The following is a 22,894-nucleotide window of genomic DNA, read 5'->3' as shown; positions in this document are numbered from 1 at the left end:
CATTTAGCATTAACTGATGAGATCACTGTGACTCTATTATTTGGTAAAGGTATGTACTTTAGTATCAGCAAGGGACAATATCATACAACTTGATAAGTTATTATACTCATGACACCAAATAACCCTGTGAGGTGAGCTCAACTGGATAACAGCTAGTGAGGCACTTTTTTTTTTTTTTGAGATGGAGTCTCGCTCTGTTGCCCAGACTGGAGTGCAGTGGCACGATCTCTGCTCACTACAAGCTCCACCTCCCGGGTTCATGCCATTCTCCTGCCTCATCCTCCCGAATAGCTGTGACTACAGGCACCTGCCACCACGCCCGGCTAATTTTTTGTATTTTTAGTAGAGACGGGGTTTCACCATGTTAGCCAGGGTGGTCTTGATCTCCTGACCTTGTGATCCGCCCGCCTCGGCCTCAGAAAGTGCTGGGATTACAGGCGTGAGCCACCGCACCCAGCTAGTGAAGCACATTTTAAGACAGTAAATAGAATTTTTTGGAGATGGGGTCTCTTTCTATCATCCTGGCTGGGGCATAGTAACACAATCATAGCTCACTACAGCCTCAAACTCCTGGGCTCAAGCCATCCTCCTGCTTGGATAGTTAGCTGGGACTATACGCAAGTGAAACCACACTAATTTTTTAATTTTTTTTTTTTAAGATGGGGGTCTTGCTATGTTGCTCAGGCTGGTCTTGAACTTCTGGCCTCAAGTGATCCTCTCGCTCCAGCCTCCCAAGATGAGAAATAAAATTTAAAGGTGGCTTTTTGGCCACACCATAGGACAGTCTTCAGGTAAATGTAAGTAACATGTATATGTGCTTATATATATCCCTGAATGATCCACTGAACCTAGAAAAGCCCCAGGAAATAAACCCAGGACGTTCTTACTTTTCTTTTTTTTTTTTTTTTTAAGACAAAGTCTTGCTCTTTTCACCCAGGCTGGAGTGCAATGGTGCGATTTTGGCTCACTGCAAGCTACCCCTCCTGGGTTCAAGTGATTCTCCTACCTCAGCCTCATGAGTAGCTGGGATTACAGGCGCCCGCCACCACGCCCAGCTAATTTTTGTATTTTTTTTTTGTAGAGATGGGGTTTCACCATGTTGGCCAGGCTGGTCTCGAACTCCTGACCTCAGGTGATCCACCTGCCTTGTCTCCCCAAAGTACTGAGATTACAGGCGTGAGCCACCGCGCCCGGCCACCCAGGACATTATTTCTAAGTAAATACAAAAAAGCTGAGGCAAGGCTTAGACGCTCACAAAAGTACAGACATGACTTAGGCTGTTCACCAGTGGTGAATGGGCAGAGCAACAAACTAGCTAACCATCAGTCTGACGGTTAAGTCTGCTGAGTTAAGACAGGAAAAATAAGGATTGTTAGCCACATATCTCAACCAGCTCCCTTTGTAACTCCAAGAATGGCCTCTGCCATGCATTGATATAAACAGGATAGAAAAGATGATAAGAGTGTCTTGGGAATGAAGTGTTTTGTCTTTTATGAGGGGACAGACAGACAAAGAAGTGAACAATTTATTTTTCCTCCTGTTAATCTCCCACCAGAGTACCTCTCAATTTTCAAGGCTTAACATAGGAGCAAAGGTCAGGGTACAGTAAACAGAAAAGAGGTCCTTTCTCACGTCCATTCTGCTCTAGGCTTTGGGCAAATACAGTCGACAGGAAGATAGTCCCATGCTCCAACTTCATCAGGGTATCAGATAAAGATTTGGGGCTTCTAATCCAGGAACAGACCATATACTTGCCTCTAGTGTTTACTATTTCACATCTTACAGTTACCTAATCATAACCTTGTGTCTACATGGGGGAATGGGCCCAATGGAAGATAAGGAATCCCGCCATTTGAGAAACTGCATTGAGAATTATTTTTCGTTGTAAAATAATACCCCTAACAACAATAAAAATTAAACTTTAGGCCCCACAACTTTGAGGCTCCTCAAATAAGAAGGCAGTGTCCCCCACAATGGGATATGGACGTGAATTTCAAACTAGTATCGTGGTGCTCTTGTTAACAATGTTATTTCTGGTGGTAGAATGATGGAGATTCTAAATTATTACACATTTTCCTCTTATCTGTATCTTTATTTTCATTTTCAGATGATAAACATGGATTTCTTATTCAGTAGAAATGCCCTTCAAGGTACGATCTTCAAGGAGAACCCTAGATGACAGTGTCTCACTTACACACACCATTATCTCACTGGGACCAGAAGTAAAACAACAGTTAAAAAATACTCATAAGACAAGCACTAGCATGTCTCATTTAGTTCTTATAGCCTCCCTGGGTGTTAAGATAGTATCCCTACTTTACAAATAGAGACACTGGGCCAGGTGCGGTGGCTCATGCCTGTAATCCCAGCACTTTGGAAGGCGGGTGGATCACCTGAGGTCAAGAATTCAAGACCAGCCTGGCCAACATGGTGAAACCCTGTCTATGCTAAAACTACAAAAATTAGCCGGGCATGTTAGCGTGCCTGTAATCTCAGCTACTTGGGAGACTGAGGCAGGAAAATCGCTTGAACCTGGGAGGCAGAGGCTGTAGTGAGCCGAGATTATGCCACTGCACTCCAGTCTGGGCAACAGAGCGAGACCTCATCTCAATCAATCAATCAATCAACCAGTCAATCAAATGGAGACATTAGAAGCTTTGAGAGGTTAAGTTACCTCCCCAAGGGCACTTAACCAGCATGTGGTAGAACTAAGATCCTGATTGCAGGTCCCGTGACTACAGAAACTGGGCTGTTAACTATCATGCTATGCCACTTACAAAGCAAGAAATATCTGTTATCTTTTCTCTAAAAAAACAACTTGGTTCTTCACCTTTCCTTTTTAATATCTGTGGGCCAAGAACTATCCAGAAACAGATTTTATAAAATGACAGTTAAATCCACCATTCTTTATCCACTTGCTTTCATTAAACTAATCAACTAAAAAAGGAAAAATGCACTTGGTATATACAATTTATTTTACTCAGAAACAGATTTTATAAAATGACAGTTAAATCCACCATTCTTTACCCACTTGCTTTCACTAAACTGATCAACTAAAAAAGGAAAAATGCAATTGGTATACACAATTTATTTTACTCTCAAAGTACTAAAATTTCAAAGTGATCCAAGAAACAAAGGATAAAATGTTAGGAATAAACAACAGACAAAAACTGGAGTTCAAATTACAGAGCACTCTGCAAGTACAAAAGGTAGTAATATAAAAAACAAAACCTGAGGTGTCATTTTAGAATTTAAAGTATCCGGCCAGGCACGGTGGCTCACGCCTGTAATCCTAGCACTTTGGGAGGCTGAGACAGAAGGATTGCTTAAGCTCAGAAGTTCAAGACCAGTCTGGGCAACAAAGTGAGACTGCTTCTCTACAAAAAATACAAAAATTAGCCAAGCACGTTGGCACATGCCTGTAGTCCCAGCTACTCGGGAGGGTGAGGTGGGAGGATGGGTTGAGCCTGGGAGGCAAACACTGCAGTGAGCCAAGATTCCACCACGGCACTCCAGCTTGGGCAACAGAACCAGACCCTGCCTCACAAATAATTGAAAAAATAAAAAAGAACTTTTTTAAAAAAAGAAGTTAAAAGTAAGGCTGGGCGCGGTGGCTTACGCCTGTAATCCCAGCACTTTGGGAGGCCGAAGTGGGTGGATCCCGAGGTCAGGAGATCGAGACCATCCTGGCTAACACGGTGGAACCCTGTCTCTACTAAAAAATACAAAAAATTAGCCGGGCATGGTGGCGGCGGGCGCCTACTCGGGAGGCAGGAGAATGGCGTGAACATGGGAGACGGAGCTTGCAGCGAGCTGAGATTGTGCCACTGCACTCCAGCCTGGGTGACAGAGTAAGACTCCGTCTCAAAAAAAATACAAAAAAAGAAGTTAAAAGTAGCCATGATGTTAAACTAACGGCACTGGACAGTTTTCGTTTGATGCAACTGACCTGGGTCACATTCCACCCTGGATGTGGAACGAGGTTCCCCGTGCTGTGCACATAAGAAATGCAAGCACATGGTTCTCCAACAAAACACAGTGCAAACCTCAGAAAGGGCCCATCAACAGTAAGGAAGGTATACAGTATCTAAGAACAAACATAAGCAATGTGCAAAACCTAAGTGAAAAGATGGGAAATATGATTAAGGGACAGGAAGTCTTTTGCAATGAAAGCACCTGTCCCTAAATTAATCTATAAATATAATGCAACAACAAGTAAAAACCATACTTTTTTAAAAGATTACAAAATAAATCCAAAATTTACCTTGGGACAAAAATGTGAGAAATTCCTAGAAATTTTTGAAAAGAATTAAAGGAGAGAGGTGAATAAGGAGCGCCAGGTCCTGTCAAATGATAAAACTACGCTAATTAAGGCAAATAGAGCCAGCATGGAATACAGATCAAATCCAAAGAGACTCAGTGGTAGGTTGCATTTCTGAACCACAGGGAAAAGAGCAAATCACTCAATAAACACTATTAGAACTACCAACTAATTTCATTGGTTCCCAGACCCATGGGAATAAATTAAAAAAAAAAGAAAGAACTCGCAACTAAATATTTTATTAACAGCTAGAATTCATTTTGGTGTAAAGAATGAGGTAAGGATCTACCTTAACTTTTTTCCAAAGCACTAAATTAAAAATAACACATTAGGCCGGGTGCAGTGGCTCACATTTGTAATCCCAGCACTTTGGGAGGATAAGGCGGGTGGATCACCTGAGTTTGGGAGTTTGAGACAAGCCTGACCAACATGGAGAAACCCTGTCTCTACTAAAAATACAAAATTAGCCGGGCGTGGTGGCAGGCACCTGTCATCCCAACTACTCGGGAGGCTGAGGCAGGAAAATTGCTTGAACCCAGGAAGCGGAGGCCACCGTGAGCCGAGATCACACCACTGCACTCCAGCCTGGGCAACAAGATCAAAACTCTGTCTCCAAAAAAAAAAAAAAAAAAAAAACAACCACATTAATATCTAGAAAAAAAGAGTTGGACTTTTTAATAAACATTTACTTTATATGTGGAAACAAGCTTTTAAGTAGTTATTTTTTCTAATACACGACCATAAATATTTTTAAATAAATGGCAGTGAGCCCATAATTCCTTTTGGACTTTCAAGCCCTTTGAACATGTATTTCTTAAACACACTAAATTTTTTTTTTTTTTTTTTTTTGAGACGGAGTCTCACTCTGTCACCCAGGCTGGAGTGCAGTGGTGCGATCTCAACTCACTGCAACCTCCAACTCACAAGTACAAGCAATTCTCCTGTCTCAGCCTACCAAGTAGCTGGGACTACAGGCGCATGACACCATGCCTGGCTAATTTTTGTATTTTTAGTAGAGACGGAGTTTCACCATATTGGTCAGGCTAGTCTTGAACTCCTGACCTCAGGTGATCCACCCACCTCGGCCTCCCAAAGTGCTGGGATTACAGGCATGAGCCACCGCGCCCGGCCTAAACTTACTCTTCTTGAAGCTGCTTTTTTCCATTCCCTATATCATGGACAGTTCTCTTTTCCCTGAAAAAATGCATACTGTATTGTAACCAATTCCCTACTGATGGCCATTTATTTTTACCTCTAAATAATGTAACAATTCAAACTCTTGATCTATCCTAGTTCTACTGTTTCCCTTGGACACACCTACTACAAGTTAAATTTCTGGGTAAAAGGGCATGCATATCTAAATTTTTAAATTTTCATCTAACTTTTGCTATAGACACACACATGCACACAAGATTTAAAGTTTGTAGAGTCAATTTGGTATATTTTCATTGCTTCTGAGCTTCCTATCATGGGCAAAAATGTCTTATCAATATAAGATTATAAAAATGGGCTCCTGCTCAAACAACTGAATAGCAAGATCATAACCCAATTTAAAAAGCAGGCAAAGGACTTGAATGTGGAGAAAGGGGAACCCTGTACACTGTTGGTGGGAATGTGAATTAGCACAGCCATGAAGGAAAACAGTATACAGGTTCCTCAAAAAATTAAAAATAGAACTACCATAGGATCCAGCAATTCCATTTCTGAGTGTATTTCAAAGACAATGAAATCAGTGTGTTGAAGAGGTACCTGCACCCCATACTCACTGTGGCACTATCCACAATAGCCAAGACATGGCATCAACCTCAATGCCCATGAGTGGATGAATGGAGAAAGAAAATGTAGTATATATACACAGTGGAATACAATTCAGCCTTAAAACATCCTGTCATCTGCAACATGGATGAATCTGGAGCATAATATGTGAAATATGCCAGACACAAAGAAATATACTGCATGATCTCACTTATATGTGGAATCTAAAGTCAAACTCATAGACGTAGAGAATCAACGGTGGTTACCAGGGGCTGCGGGTGGGGCAGAGAATTGGAAGATGTTGGTCAAGGGTCATAAAGCTTCCGTTAGACAGGAGGAAGCGGTCCTAGAGATCTATTGTACAGTCTGGTGACTATAGTTAATAATAATGTACTGTATCTTGAAAATAGATGAGAATCGATTTTAAATGTTCTCACGACGAAGTGAGTGATGGATATGCTGATTATCTTGATTTATTTCACAAAGTAAACATATATCAAAACATCACATTGTACCCCATAAATATATAGAATTTTGTCAATTAAAAGTAATCTTTAGGTCAGGCACAGTGGCTCATGCCTGTAATCCCAGCACTTTGGGAGGCTAAGCCAGGCAGATCACTTGAGGTCAGGAGTTCAAGACCAGCCTGGCCAACATGGTGAAACCCCATCTCTACTAAAAATACAAAAAAATTAGCCAGGCACATAGTGGCGCACCTCTGTGGTCCTGGCTACTCCAGAGGCTGAGGCACGAGAATCGCTTGAACCCGGGAGGCGGAGTTTGCAGTGAGCTGAGATCACGCCTCTGCACTCTAGCCTGGGAGACAGAGGGAGACTCTGTCACAAACAAAGAAACCAAAAACTTAAAAAGAATGATTTCCTGTATTTTTTTTTCTTTTTTTAAGAGTCAAGGTCGGCTGGGCGCGGTGACTCACGCCTGTAATCCCAGCACTTTGGGAGGCTGAGGCAGGTGGATCATGAGGTCAGGAGATTGAGACCATCCTGGCTAACACAGTGAAACCCCGTCTCTACTAAAAATACAAAAAATTAGCAGGGCGTGGTGGCACGTGCCTATAGTCCCAGCTACTCCGGAGGCTGAGGCAGGAGAATCGCTTGAATCCAGGAGGCAGAGGTTGCAGTAAGCAAAGATCGCGCCACTGCACTCCAGCCTGGGAGAGAGAGCGAGACTCCGTCTCAAAAAAAAGAGAGAGACAAGGTCTTGCTGTCACCCAGGCTGCAATGCAGTCGAGCTACCATAGCTGACTTCAACCTCAAACTCCTGGCTTCAAGCAGTCCTCCCACCTCATCCATCTGAGTAGCTGTGACTACAGGCATGCACCACCACATGCAGATAATTTTATTTTTTGTAGCGATAGAGTCTCGCTAAATTTATATACATCCCTCTATGTATTTATATTGCTATGTTGCCCAGGCTGGTCTCAAACTCCTGCCCTCAAGCGATCCTTCTGCCTCAGCCTCCTAAAGTGCTGGGATTACAGATGTGAGCCACCGTGGCCGGCCTATATTTGTTTCTTTTTAACAGCTTTATTGAGATGTGATTCACACACCACAAAATTTGCCCCATTAAGGAACACAATTCACTGTTTTTTAATATATTCAGATTGTGTAACTATCACTACTACCTAATTCCAGAACACCTCCATTACCCCACAAAGAAACTCTATACCCATTAACAGTCACCTCTCATTCCCCTTCTTCCCAGCTCCTGGCAACCATTAATCTACTTTATATCTCTATGTATTTGCCTATTCTGGACATTTCAAATGAATGAAATCATATGTTATAAGGCCTTTTGTGTCTGGCTTTTCACTTAGCATGTTTCCAAGGTGCATCCACATTTAAGTATATATCGGTGTTTATTCCTTTTATAGAATAATATTCCATTGTATAGATATACCAAATTTTATTTATCCATTCATCAGTTGTTGAACATTTAGGTTGTTTTCACTTTCTGGCTATTATGAACAATGCTGTTACAAGCATTCGTGTACACATTTCTGTGTATTTGGTTTTAATTAGCCAAACTTTTAATCCATCTGGAATGTTCTGTGGCACAGGAATCTATCCCTTTTCCCTCCAAAAGAAGTAACCATCCAAGTTATTTCTCTTGGATGTGCTATAATTTTACTACACTAAATTTAGTGTGAGTTTGTGTATGTATTTGTGTGTTTTAATCCTGATTGGCACTTACAAAGCCTTTCAACTTTAGACTCAGACCTTTCTTTTCAGTTCTAGAAAACATCCCTAATTTCTTCAGTTTCCCTTCCATTATCTCCTGGCATACTCATGACATAGAGGTTAGAACTTTAAAGTGAAGCAAGAACTTAAAGAACTTGCAAAGTAATCTCAGTACAGAGTTCTAGACTTTCATACACTCCCTCAAATCTTTTACAGTTGTCTTGCATAAGCGTATCAGTATTAATTTTTTTTGCAGCAACCCGCTACTGTCATTACGAAGCATTCACCTTGGTTTTCAAGGGAGGAGCTTTCTTCTTACACTCATATTTCATCATTTTATGTAATACTGAATAAAATTATGAAACTGCAACAAGTAAATCTCCCCTAAGTATAACTGACTCTTAAACATGTAAATCCACTGAAAGAAGCATAATGTGCAGTCATATTAGAGACAAGCCAGCATTCAGCACACCACAGAACTCAATAGTGGCTCATGTTGTAGAAGTCCGTTAAAGGATTATCTATTGTACTCATTGCCCCATTAATCAATACTGAGGTTTAGTTCTGTTATTTGCTGAATTTGTCTATTTCATTGTGTTGGCTTTTCTCAGAGGATGGTGATAGACTGTTAGTTTATCTCTATTTAGGTAACTTGCTGAGAATTGAGGGCAAAGGGCTATGATGGGCAGTAGCTGCTGCTCTGCCTTGAACTATTTTCAGTGGGAATAAGGACACTAAGAACCCCAGCAGCTGTTCTGAAAATGGATGTTCCTCACTCTTGCCAAGTGTTACAAGGCGTACGTGTGTGGGTGAGTATCCTGTCTCTTGTCCTTAGAATTTTGGCTTGATAACAGATTTGTTCTTTGCTGACATGTGGCACAGGCAGGGAGAGATTCCCCAACTACTCAGTCTTTACCATGGGTGTCCCCTTTCCTCTCCACTTCCACCATCTCCAGAAATACGAGCACTCAGTATCACACCACTTCCCTGTACTAATCTTCCTTCTGCCCGCCTGGACCTCCTCTACTTTTTGCCCAGTGGGAGCTGATTCTGTTTCTGATCTACCAAAACTGTCTCCTCCTTGTTTGTGAGTATGAAGACACATGTGTTTTTAATATTTTTTCATAATTTCTATGGATTTGGTAGGAGGAAGAAGAGAGTCCATGAGCTTACTTCATTCTCTTAAACCTGAAACTGCTATTGGCTTCTGATTGATATTCTTTAGTAATTCAAGGAAGCTTCCTTTATTACTAGTTTTCTAAGAGATTTAAACACAAAAGGAAACAATCTTACTAACAGGTTTTTCAGCACTTGCTGAGATACCATTTTTTTCCCCTTTGGCCTATTAAAATAGTGAATTATATTGTCACTAAACATGAATTCTGTAAGAATTCCTACTTCCTCAGGTCATGCTAAAGGTTTTACTATGTGCATATTCAATTTATCAATTGTATTTGAAAGTGTTACATCTATAAAGGTTAATTGGCATTTGTGGGTAAATGCTAATTTTTTTCAGGTGTAAGTATCATGCGTCTGCTAACCTCAGTAGGGAAATCTGGCTTTACTCTAGGACAGTATAGACAAGAGTTTTTTTGGTGTTTTTTTTTTTAATTTGCTAGGACTCTGTACTTTGTGTCTTTCTATGAGGAAGAATTTATTTATTAATTTATTTATTTTTATTTTTTTTGAGACAGAGTCTTGCTCTGTCGCCCAGGCTGCAGTGCAGTGGCGCGATCTCAGCTCAATGCAAGCTCTGCCTCCCCCATTCACACCATTCTAGCGGGGACTACAGGCACCTGCCACCACGCCCGGCTAATTTTTTAAATTTTTAGTAGGGACGGGGTTTCACCATGTTAACCAGGATGGTCTCGATCTCCTGACCTCATGATCCACCCGCCTCAGCCTCCCAAAGTGCTGGGATAACAGGCATGAGCCACCGTGCCCAGCCAGAAGAATTTATTATACTTAATGGTTGGAAAGAGAAAGTGCTCAGAACTGTTTCAACTACCAAGAAATAAACCTCTTAACTAGCTCCCCAAAGCCAATGGTAATAATATCTGTCCAGATGTCCTATACAAATGCATATGCACACATATATACACACACTCATCCTACATATGTCATATATATCTTTTAACAAAATGGTTTCATACCATTTTGCAACTTACTGTTTTCACTTTTTTTCTTTTTTTTTTTTGGTGAGACAGAGTCTCGCTCTGTCACCCAGGCTGGAGCACGGTGGCATAACCTAAGCTCACTGCAACCTCCGCCTCCCAGGTTCAAGCGATTCTCCCTGCCTCAGCCTCCTAAGTAGCTGGGATCACAGACACGCACCACAACACCTGGCTGATTTTTGTATTTTTAGTAGAGATGGGGTTTCACCATGTTGACCAGCCTCGTCTTGAACTCCTGACCTCAGGTGATCCGCCCACCTCAGCCTCCCAAAGTGTTGGGATTACAGGCGTGAGCCACAGCACCTGGCCTGTTTTCACTTTATATAGACGTCTTTCAGTATCAAAATATAGATCTATATTCTTAAACAGCTGCTAGCAAACTATTGCCTGAATGGGCCATAATTTATACTATCATATTGTCTTCCAAAGAAATGTTTACACCAGTTTACCTTATGGGATAGATTTTTGACAAGAGAAGGCTTCTTAAAGCATGACGTAAAAACTAGAAGCCTCAAAGTCAAAGATAGGTAAGTTTTAGGCCGGGCGCAGTGGCTCATGCCTGTAATCCTAGCACTTTAGGCAGACTGGCCGAGGCGGGCAGATTGCCTGAGCTCAGGAGTTCGAGACCAGCCTGGGCAACATGGTGAAACACTGTCTCTACTAAAATACAAAAAATTAGCCGGGCATGGCAGCGTGTGCCTGTAGTCTCAGCTACTTGGGAGGCTGAGGCAGGAGAACTGCTTGAACCGGGAAGCAGAGGTTGCAGTGAGCCGAGATTGCGTCACTGCACTCCAGCCTGGGTGACAGAGCAAGACTCCATCTCCAAAAAATAAAAAATAAAAAAAGACAGATAAGTTTTACTATGTAAGAACTGAAAACTCCTATTAAGCAAAAATATCAAACAATTTTGGGGTACTGAAGGCTTTTACCTTTCGTGAGGGACCATTCTTATGACATTTATAATCAGCAATTAAACATTTTTATGACTAGAATGACACCAAGTTCCCTGAAGGTCATATATTCTGTTCATTGCTACATTCTTAGGAACTAGCACAGTGCCTGGTACATTGAGCGTCTCCTATATTAAAAAAAAATAAAACAGAAACAATCCAGTTGAAAAATAGGCAAAGGGGCAGGGCACGGTGTCTCACGCCTGTAATCCCAGCATTTTGGGAGGCCAAGGTGGGTAGATCACGTGAGGTCAGGAGGTCGAGACCAGCCTGGCCAACATGGTGAAACCCCATCTCTACTAAAAACACAAAAATTAGCCAGGCATGGTGGCGGGCGCCTGTAATCCCAACTACTCGGGGGGTTGAGACAAGAGAATCACTTGAACCCAGGAGGCGGAGGTTGTGGTGAGCCAAGATCTCACCATTGCACTCCAGCCTGGCGACAGAGTAAGACTCCATCTCAAAAAAAAGAAAAATAGGCAAAGGAAAACCATGCACATACAAAAAAGTGGCCAATAAACACAGAAACAGATGTTCAAACTTAAAACTCAAAAATGCAAATTAAAACAAAACTCTGTGATCTGTAAGACTGGCAAAGCTTAACAAATGTAAACTGGTTCAATTTTTTGGAGGGTAACTTAATTATCTTAAAATTTTAAGTGTGAATATTCCTTCACCATCAATTCTAATAATGAGAATTTAGCTTACAGAAACAAATGTATAAATGTAAAGACATAATTTCATCGCACTATTAGCTTATGAAAAAATGGAATCAATGCAAGTGTCTACGAGGATTAAATGATGGAACATCTACATAATGCAGCAATATAAAAGGCTTCAAGCAGACTAACTGGTTTAAAGAAATATTCATGAGTGGGAGAAAAAAACAGGACTCTTATTAGCAAGGATCATGCACAGCAAATGTGAGCTTGGAGTTTGAGGGAGAATAAAGGAAAAGTGCATACCAGAAAGACAGACTGACAGCTGTTCATCATCCACTGGAGAGGCTTTCTGACTGTTCTTTCCACCTCCTACTTGATTTTCTAGTTTGAGTCCACTGCACACCAAGGGAGCCTCCAGTGGACTTTTACAGTAAGGGTGGTCCAGCAACTCAGAACTAAGAATGCTCTGCTTGAGAGATCCATCCTCCTCCATCTGGTATGAGTTCTCATTTTGAACAGCCTTTTGGGACACAGGCCCATCTACGCTACTCACAGATGTATCTGCTCCAGACACTGACAGTTTTACTCTGTCATCATTGACAGAACTTGTCTGATTCTCCTGACCCAGAGTCATAATTTCTCTTTCAGTTTCTGAAATGAACATGGTATTAGAACGATGTTCTGGTAAGGGGATGTCATGAATCAGCTCTGTACACTCCCACTTAGGAGAAGAACAGGATGACTGGTCCCAGGCGTTTGTGGCACTGCCATTCTGTTGGTCAGGGAATGCTTCGTCTAAACTAAGCTCCTTGCCCAAGAAAGAGCTTCCTTTAGTGTGGCAATCAGGCACATGAGAGTTCGTCCCCTTCACCACAGCACTGCTGTCCATATCTGGAAAGTATGGCTGATGCCGACAAGAAGGGTCTTTAGGTTCTGGGGAAGGAAATGGGCTGCAACTGCCACCCTCACCGTTCTCCCTACGGGTCTCTTGATGGTCCCCAGTGACTTTCTGTACCCAGCTTCGCTGGGCTTTTCTTAGCTTGCAAACCTTGCTTTTGGTTCTGAAGTGCTGGGATCTGAGAATCCTGTACCGAAATCTAATCATGGATAATTTCTCATACATCATAAGAGGAGATAATTTTATTCTTCTATGTTGGTTAAGTTGGAACTTTTTTGGAATCAAGGGTCCCCCATTCCTGTGGTGCTCCGGCCCTTGGCAGCAGCCGTAACAAAAGCCCTTTCTCTTATGGTTGTTCAAGGTGACCACAATCGTGCCACTCTCACCTGGACTTTGGCTCTCCCCATTGAACTTCATGGGAAAGTCAGAAGGTTGTGGGTCTGTCCTAGGTCTGTGACCATTGGCCTGACCTAAAGCACTATTTGATGGAAAGTCAGTAACTGCCTTCAAGAGATTTGTCTCTCTGCAGTATTCATGGTCAGAATTCTTTGCTGATGACAACAGCTTCTCTGCTTGGAGTCTCAGGAGAGTCTTTGAGGAGGAAATGAAGTGTTTAGCGTCCTTTCTTTTCACTTTAGAGGACAAAGTACTAACATTTTGAGTAGCCACATTGAACTTGGTCTTAGCACAAAGGGGTTCATCCTTGATCCACGTTTTCCGGATTTGAAGAGCTTTCTTTCTACCCTGGAAAAGTCTCAACTGTCTATTCCAAGTAACTGGCCTTCCCAGCTTAGCTTTCAGAATGCACAAGTGTTGGTGAAAATAAAACTTCTTAAAGCCTCCAAACCCAGTATTCCATTTCTCAGAAAAGGCTAAGTGGATTCCTTTCCTCCATAGAATTTTCCTCTGTTTTTTCATTTTTCTGATGCATAATGAGATCTGGATGCAGCTGTAAAGAAGAGAAGTAAGTTATATTTCTATCTAAAAATAAGGTCATGAAGACATATTCACAGTAACTAAGGTAGAAAATTGAGAAAAAAAAAAGAGTACATATACTTCAATTTAGACTATTAGACACAATGAAATCTTATCCGACCAAGGTTTTCATCACAATGAAAACTGGAGAGGAGGGAGGACATGAGTAGTCTAACAAAAAGCCATTTGCTGTACACCTGCCTCTGAGAAAAATAAACTTAAGAATCATTTTCGACCAGGCGCAGTGGCTCACACCTGCAATCCCAGCACTCTGGGAAGCCAAGGTGGAAGGATTGCTTGTAATCCTCACACCTGACACCAGCTCCTGGGGAGGCTGAAGCAGGAGAATTGCTTGAACCTGGGAGGTGGAGGTTGCACTGAGCCAAAATCGCGCCACTGCACTCCAGCCTGGGTGACAACAGCGAAACTCCATCTCAAAAAAAAAAAAAAAAACTGATTTCTGTAACCTCAGTGTGATTTGGAGAGGGAACTGAGGTAAACATGTGTTCAGTCCTCCATTTTTTTCCCCAGAGAAAACTTATACACAGAAAGCTAATACAGCACTTCTGAGTAAATTGTTGTCAAGCTGAAATTAGAATATTGGCTTCTGATTCATAGTCTTTCTTCCACTCTACCTGCAGTGACTGGTGCCTTTCTTTCTAGACTAAAGAGCCTTCGCTAATATTAGATCTTATTAAATCCTGAGGGGAAGTTATTGTTTGGTTTTGACTGTCATTCATTTCCATCTACTTCTAGAGTGTGTTCCTGCAGTATATGTGTGTATGCTTGTGTTGGTTCTTTTTTCTTATATTCACTTGAGATCCAGCACCATCACTGGGTGAGAGCATTTGATAAAGTCCTATCCTTGCAAGGCTACCCAGAGTCTTTGACTGGTAACAGAGGAGCGTGGCCTCCCTCTTGAGATGCTGACATCACAGGTATTTACTAAATATCTACTGGTGCATGACTATACAGAACAGAAGTACCTGCTCTTTTAAAAATCTGCTGTATGAAACTAATTATTTTGCTATGAGCAAACTATAATTAAGTCAATATGGAATCAGTCTTAAGTGGTATTTGGTCTCCTCTCCCTTCCCCGTCCTTCATTTTACAAATGAGAACACAGGGCCAGGCGTGGTGGCCCATGCCTGTAATCCCAGCACTTTGGGAAGCCGAGGCAGATGGATTACCTGAGGTCAGGAGTTCGAGACCAGCCTGGCCAACATGGTGAAACCCCGTCTCTACTAAAAATACAAAAATAATTAGCCAGGCATGATGATGAGTGCCTGTAATCTCAGCTACTTGGGAGGCTGAGGCAGAAGAATTGCTTGAACCTGGGAGGTGGAGGTTGCAGTGAGCCAAGATTGCGCCACTGCACTCCAGCCTGGGAATCAAGAGTGAAGCTCCGTCTCCAAAAAAAAAAGAAGCAGCTACAGGACCTCAGAAAGCAGAAAGGCTCAGAAGCAGAGGCAACATATACCTATGAAAGTCAGGAGTATGGGTGGTGCTGAAAAGGAAACACTGGCTCAAAGTCTGAATAAGAAGCAGTGAAACTCCTAGATACCATCTCCTACCGTGGCAGATAATGAAAGTTTCAATTTCTGCGGAGGATGACCCAGGATAGTCCAGTATATCATGTACAGCTGAGCACAGGGGTATACCAGGAGGATAAATGAGTTTACACCGTGAATTCCCCTCCAGGCCCTTCCCCACTCAGCTTCCATAAGACTGGCAAGAAGCTCTATACCCACAAGAAGGCGACTAGTCCCTGGGGGAAAACAGATCATTCACGGAGAAAAAACCAACAGATAGTGATATTTGGGGATGTCGCAACAAAACAAGTCTGAACAATTACTCAATAGGGTGGCCTAAAGTTTAAGAAGCAGTGAGACTCCAGATCCCTACTTAACTCCACGTGGCAGGTAAGTGACCCTCCCCTACCCAAGATTGGAAGTTTATCCTTTAGATAAAATAGTAAAATGTAAAATGTAAAAAAGAGTAAAATGGAAAGTCTGCAGACACAGGGACTCCAGGCATAGTTTGAAGATGGAATTATATACTGCATATGAGACTCCAAACATACTTTGCCACTCATCTCCCAGAATGCTAGCAGTCTGTCTCACCCATACAAGCAGACTGAAGATTCTTTTCTGGAGACTATAACTAGTCCACCAAAAAAAAAAAAAATCCATGAAGATACAGATATTACCCCACAAAATGGCCCACAGTGTACCCCAAAGTTGACACGTCCCACCATGTGTTAAGAGTTCCCAAGCAGTTTCTTAGTGGTCATTATTAAAAACAACTAGACGGGATGGGCATGGTGGCTCACGCCTGTAATCCCAATACGTTGGGAGGCCAAGGTGGGCAGAGCACTTGAGGTCAGGAGTTCGAGACCAGCCTGGCCAACATGGCAAAACCCCATCTCTATTAAAAATACAAAAATTAGCTGGGCATGGTGGTGCACGCCTGTAATCCCAGCTACTTGGGAGGCTGAGGCACAGGAATCGCCTGAACCTGGGAGGCAGAGGTTGTGGTGAACTGAGATCGCACCACTGCAGTCTAGCCTGGGCGACAGAGCAAGACTCTGTCTCAAAAAAATAAAATAAAAAATAGAGGATGACCAAGAATCACCAGATGTCTAGGGATAAAAACAGACCAAAACAAACAGATAAAAGCAAAAACTATATAAAGTCAACTTTTATAAACCAACGGGGAGGGGGAGAAAAGGGAGTTATTGCTTAATGGGTACAGAATTTCAGTTTGGGAAGATAAAAAGGTTCTGGAGATGAATGGTGGTGATGGTTGCACAGCAATGCGAATGTACTTTAATGCCAATGAACTGTACACCTAAAAATGGTTAAAATAGTAAATTTTATGTTATGTATATTTTACCACAATTAAAAAAAAAAGAGGGGGCTGAGTGTGGTGGCTCACACCTATAATCCCAGCACTTTGGGAGGCCAAGACAGGCGGATCACTTGAGGTCAGGAGTTCGAGACCAACCTGGCCAACAAGGTAAAACCCCAACCCTACTAAAAATACAAAAAAATTAGCCAGGTGTGGTGGCACGTGCTTGTAATCCCAGCTACTCGGGAGGCTGAGACACGAGAATTGCTTGAACCTGGGAGTTCTGAAGGCTGCAGTGAGCCAAAATTGAGCCACTGCACTCCAGCCTGGGTGACAGACCAAGACTGTCTCAAAAAAAAAAAAAAAAAAAAACCTAATGCTATCTCAAAGAAGCAAAAGCAAATATTATATCCACTGAAAAAAAAGAACAGGGTGTTATTCTTTTTCTAAAGGAATGGCCAAAAACAAGAAAGGGGTCTTGAAAATTAAAAATAATAGCAGAAATTAAAAACTCAACAGAAAGCTTGGAAGTTAAAAAAAATAATAAATGAGCAAAATGAAAAGACAACTGATAAATTAGAAAAAAATATTTGCAACATGTATCATAAAGGCCTAATATCCCTAATATATAGACCTCTTAAATTAAGGGATAATTGAAAAAAAGCCTAATGGAAAATAGGAAAAATACATAAGGAGACAATTTACAAATAAAGCTTTTTAAATGTTCCTTAAGCTTAAGAAAGATGTCCAAATTCATTTATAAGACAATTGGCAAAAATTATAACACATTCTCTTGGTGGGGAAGAAGGGCCTTTCCACACTTTGTTAGGAGGACTACAAATTGATCCAATCTTTTTGGAGGGTAATCTGGTAACATTTAATAACTACAAAAGTATTTACCTTTTAATCCAGCAACCCCACTTTAAGGAATTTACCTGAAGACATGCCTACAATAATACAAATATACACATGTACAAGGCTATTCATTGCAGCATTGTTTATAATAGCAAAATATTAAAAACAACCAGCAGGGAACTGTGGCTCAGCCTACAATCTCACACTTTGGGAGGCTGAGATGGGTGGACTGTTTGAGCCCAGGAGTTTGAGACCACTCTGGGCAACATGATGAAACCCCATCTCTACAAAAAAATATAAAAATTAGCCAAGTGTGGTGGCATGTGCCTGTGGTCCCAGCTACTCAGAAGGCTGAGGTGGGAGGATCAACTGAGCCCAGGAGTTTGTGGTTGCAGTGAGCTGAGACTGCACCAAGGCACTCTAGCCTGGGCAACAGAGTGATGTCCTATCTCAAAAAAAATTAAAAAAGGAAAAGGGCCAGGTGCGGTGGCTCACGCCTGTAATCCCAACACTTTGGGAGGCCGAGGTGGGCAGATCACCTGAGGTTACGAGTTCGAGACCAGTCTGGCCAACACAGTGAAACCCTGTCTCTACTAAAAATACAAATATTAGCCGGGCACGGTGGCACATACCTGTCATCCAGCTACTCGGGAGGCTGAGGCAGGAGAATTGCTTGAACCCAGGAGGCGCAGGTGGCAGTGAGCCGAAATCACGCCATTGCACTCCAGCCTGGGGTACAAGAGCAAAACTCCGTCTCAAAAAAAAAAAAAAAAAAGAATAACTGGCTAATACTCTTCAATCACGCCAATCAAAGTCCTGAAAGACAGACTGTCCTAGAATGAAAGACTGAGATTAAGGAGACGACAATTAAACAAGGTATAATCCTGGATTGAGTCTCAGTTCAGAAAAAGAAAAGTCATGTGACAACTGACAAAATTGGAATAAGGTGTGCAGATCAGTTAGCAGTATTCTCTCAACGTTAATTGCCTGGCCTTGACAATGTGCTGTAGTTCTATAACATTGGAGAGGCCAGGTACAGTGGTGCACACCTGTAGACCCACCTACGTGGGAGGCGGAGACAGAAGGATTGTTTGAGCCCAAGAGTTCAAGATCAGCCTGGGCAACATAGCAAGACTCTGTCTCCTTAAAAAAACTGAAGCAAGGTTGGGCACAGTGGCTCATGCCTGTGATCCCAGCACTTTGGGAGGCTGAGGTGGGTGGATCAACTAAGGTCAGGAGTTTAAGACCAGCCTGGCCAACATAGAGAAACCCTGTCTCTACCAAAAATACAAAAATTAGCCAGGCACGGTGGCATGAACCTGAAATCCCAGCTACTCGGGAGGCTGAGGCAGGAGAATCACTTGAACTCAGGAGGCAGAAGTTGCAGTGAGCCGAGATCACGCCACTGCACTCCAGCCTGGGCAACAGAGCGAGACCATGTCTTCAAACAAACAAAAAAAACTGAAACAAAACTTCGGAGCAAAGCTAGGTGAAGCATATAGAAAAACTGTAATATTTTGCAATTTTTTTCGGTAAATTTGAAGTTATTTCGAAGTTAAAAGTAAAACATTAAAACATTTAAAATTTTGAGCAATCTCCCAGAAAGTACCACAAAATGACAGACTGAAACTAACATAACAACAAAAAAGGTTTACAGAGATGTAAGTTATCAAAATATTTACCTCCCATGCATCCTTCTCAGAGAGTCACAGGAGAAGGTAGTCTGGCAAATAAGGGAGTAAGTCAAGAAGACACAGGATGCAGGAAATGAGATCCAAAAACAAGAGTCAGGCAAAAAGAATACTAAAGATAACAGTAAAAATAGATGCAGAATCACAATGTGCCTCAAGCCTGGAGAGCCACCAATCCAGAAGGGAGTGGTCAAAAGTCAGTCAAAAGGCTCCAAGAATGTGATCCTGATAGAATTTCTAAAGTGTATGAATGCAAATAAAGGAGAAACAGACAACCAGAAGAGAGTTTGCAGTTAGTAGTAGGTACAGAGAACACTAAACAAAAGATAAAGACAATTACTTTCAGGGACAACAGAAAAATGTACAAGAAAGGGAAAACAGTGGTTGTAAACCTTGGTATACTACATGGCTTAACTATGACTACCATTTACATAATAGTAATAAGCTAAACACTGATCTAACCCAATGCTTCTCAACCAGATACTCCATACCACCTCAACCTAACATTTGGAAATGTGTGGGAAATTCTTGGTTGCTGTAATACATTCAGGTTGGTATTGACATTTACCGCTGGGGTCCAAGGATGCTAAGTATCATGCAATAAACACAACAATGAAGAATTATCTCACCTGGAATGGTAACACTGCCCCTTATAGTATCCCTATAGTGGGAAGATACAGTGGTATCTTGGAGGGAAGATAAGAAGTATGCAAGTACACAGACGTGGGGAACAGATGTAAAAAAGAACAATCTTCATCTTCAAGTCAACAGATAAAGCATAAACTAAGTAATCAAAAGTTACATTATAAAAAGGTAATTTAGGCCGGGCATGGTGGCTCATGCCTGTACTACCAGCACTTTGGGAGGCCGAGGCGGGCGGATCATTTGAGGTCAGGAGTTCGAGACCAGCCTGGCCAACGTGGTGAAACCCTGTCTCTACTAAAAATACAAAAATTAGCCAGACATAGTGGCAGGCGCCTGTAATCTCAGCTACTCGGGAGGCTGAGGCAGGAGAGTCACTTGAACCCGAGAGACGGAGATTGCAGTGAGCGGAGATCATGCCACCGTACTCTGGCCTGGGTGACAGGAAGACTCCATCTCATAAAAAAATAAAAATAAAAAGGTAATTTAAAGACATGTTGTTTATACCAAAACAATACCTCAAAGACTTGAAAGAGGCTGCTTTTGGTGAATGGGAAACAGCAGAAAGGGCAAGATTCTGAGAACTAAGTCAGGAAAAAAAGCTAGGTTTCTACCTTCAGCATATAGATTTCCACTATAAGGCACAGTACCTTATCCTTAACTATGCATGGTATCCCTCAGTCCAGATAATAATCGTTTTCTACTCCAGATAGTAAGTCTCTAGTTACCCTATTCATGTCTACGGGGAGAAGAAAGGGAGGTCAGGAGTGGAAACTTTTCTGAAACAGACTTTCAAACAACTCCTCATATTTTCTGTCCCACCTCCACCTCCACAGTACACGACACAGCTAATCTTGAGACTTTTAAAGGGTTTGGTAACATAACATGACTATTTGAAGGCTCTCTCCACTGTTGGTTTAGGATACAGCTTTCTCAAGTTGGTGAATTAGTTGCCATTAGTCTTTTCTGCTTTCCAGCTTTCACGATATTGTTGTTATTCTCATTGTTCCTGTTCTTTGTTATCTAGAGGGTTTTTAAGTCCTCCATTGTTTTAATGAAATTTTCAGGCTGGCATAAAATTAAATGTATATATTCAATCCACCACCTTTACCATGATACACTGCTGAATGGAAAAAATGAAGTTGCTGACCAATATGTACCAGCCCACTTTTGTTAAAAGGAAAAATATATGCATATGCTTGAATGTTTGGAGAAAAATGTCTAAAAGCATATACACCAAACTATCAAAAGTTTAGGATCACAGTTCCCAAGGCAACCTGGGATTCTGTAGAGAACTCACAAGAGCACAACAGGAAATTCTAAATTACAGGGAAAAAGTAATCTATACTTGTCAAACACCTTATAAACTACTAGTTCAAGACAGTTCAGCTTCAAAATAGATCACACTATGTTCCTTTTGATGATATCATAATCTTTGCAAAGCTGAGTATCTGTTGGTTGCTGTGATTTAAAAAAAAAATACTGTGCAAATATCAATCTAGAACAAAAAATGAGTGGAGAAAACAAAGATGTAAACAAATGTTATTTATTTTTTAAAATAGCGAGATAGTGGCCAGGCACGGTGGCGCACACCTGACAGCACTTTTGAAGGTCGAGCAGGGCAGATCACCTGAGGTCAGGAGTTCCAGACCAGCCTGGCCAACGTGGTGAAACCCTGTCTCTTACTAAAAATACAAAAATTAGCCATGTGTGGTGGTGGGCACCAGTAATGGCCAGCTTCTCAGGAGCCTGAGGCAGAAGAATCGCTTCAACCAGGGAGGTGGAGGCTGCAGTGAGCCAAGATCATGCCACTGCACTCCAGCGTGGGTGACACAGTGAGACTCCATCTCTAAATAAATATTTAAAATTAAAAATTAAAAAAAAATAAAATAAGGTAGTGAGATGGGGTCTCACTATGTTGCCCAGACTGGTCTTGAACTCCTGGCCTCAAACGATCTTCCCACCTCAACCTCCCAAAGTGCTGGGATTATAGGCATGAGCCTCCACGCCCAGCCAAAAGCAAATTTCTTTTAATTAAAAAGTAAAAAGCAATGTGGGTGGCAGAGTCCAATATGATTCCACGGTTTGGGTTTTGTAGTGCTCAACAAGTATATACGGTAAATAACTGTGGTTATTTAAGAATGAAATTAAAATGTAATTTTGTCTTTCTCTTTCTTATTTTTTTGAGAGTGTCTCACTCTGTCACCCAGGCTGGAGTGCACTGGCGCAATCAGAGCTCGCCCCAACTTTCCAGGCTCCAGCAATCCTCCCTCAGCCTCCTGAGTAGCTGGGACTACAGGAGACGCACACCACCACGCCTGGCAATTTTTTTTTTTTTTGTAGAAATAAGGTCTATGTTGCCCAGACTGGTCTTAAACTCCTGGACTCAAGTGATCTGCCCACCGAAAGAGCTGAGATTACAGACATGAGCCATCACATCTCTCTGACTTTGTCTTTCAATTTGTGTATTTCTTAGATGTCAATTAGGTTGCAAGAACATAAATACTTTTTTCTTTTCTTTTTTTTTTGAGACAGAATCTCGCTCTGTCGCCCAGGCTGGAGTGCAGTGGCGCAATCTCGGCTCACTGGAAGCTCCGCCTCCCGGGTTCACGCCATTCTCCTGCCTCAGCCTAGCTGGGACTATAGACGCCCGCCACCAGGCCCGGCTAATTTTTTTTGTATTTTTAGTAGAGAAGGGGTTTCACTGTGTTAGCAAGGATGGTCTTGATCTCTTGACCTCGTGATCCGCCTGCTGGAATTACAGGCGTGAGCCACAGCGCCTGGCCCATAAATACTTCTTAAGCTGTTTGAACCTAATTATTTAATAAATCAAACTGTTAAGCTTAGGGACATGTAAAAAATATATTAAGGAGGGTGTAAACAGAGAAAGTTTAGGAACCTCTGGTTTAGAATATCATGTTTT

At 41.8% G+C, this 22,894-nt stretch overlaps 1 protein-coding gene across 4 annotated transcripts in view; it reads right to left on the bottom strand.

Moving 5' to 3' along the window:
• The window catches only part of SENP5 (SUMO specific peptidase 5), a 66,793-nt gene that overhangs the window by 35,592 nt on the left and 8,307 nt on the right, over nucleotides 1-22,894 (bottom strand). For all 4 annotated transcript variants that reach the window (XM_003806419.5, XM_024928402.4, XM_008953528.4 and 1 more), the window contains exon 2: nucleotides 12,364-13,907. In XM_003806419.5, coding sequence (XP_003806467.2) covers nucleotides 12,364-13,876 — 1,513 coding nt within the window. In that variant the 5' untranslated portion in view covers nucleotides 13,877-13,907. The remainder of the gene's footprint in view (nucleotides 1-12,363; nucleotides 13,908-22,894) is intronic.

This window comes from Pan paniscus, chromosome 2 (genome assembly GCF_029289425.2).
Source record: "Pan paniscus chromosome 2, NHGRI_mPanPan1-v2.0_pri, whole genome shotgun sequence".
Lineage (NCBI taxonomy): Eukaryota > Metazoa > Chordata > Mammalia > Primates > Hominidae > Pan > Pan paniscus.
Note: the sequence above shows the minus strand (reverse complement) of the source record. Positions and strands in the feature narration are given on the sequence as shown.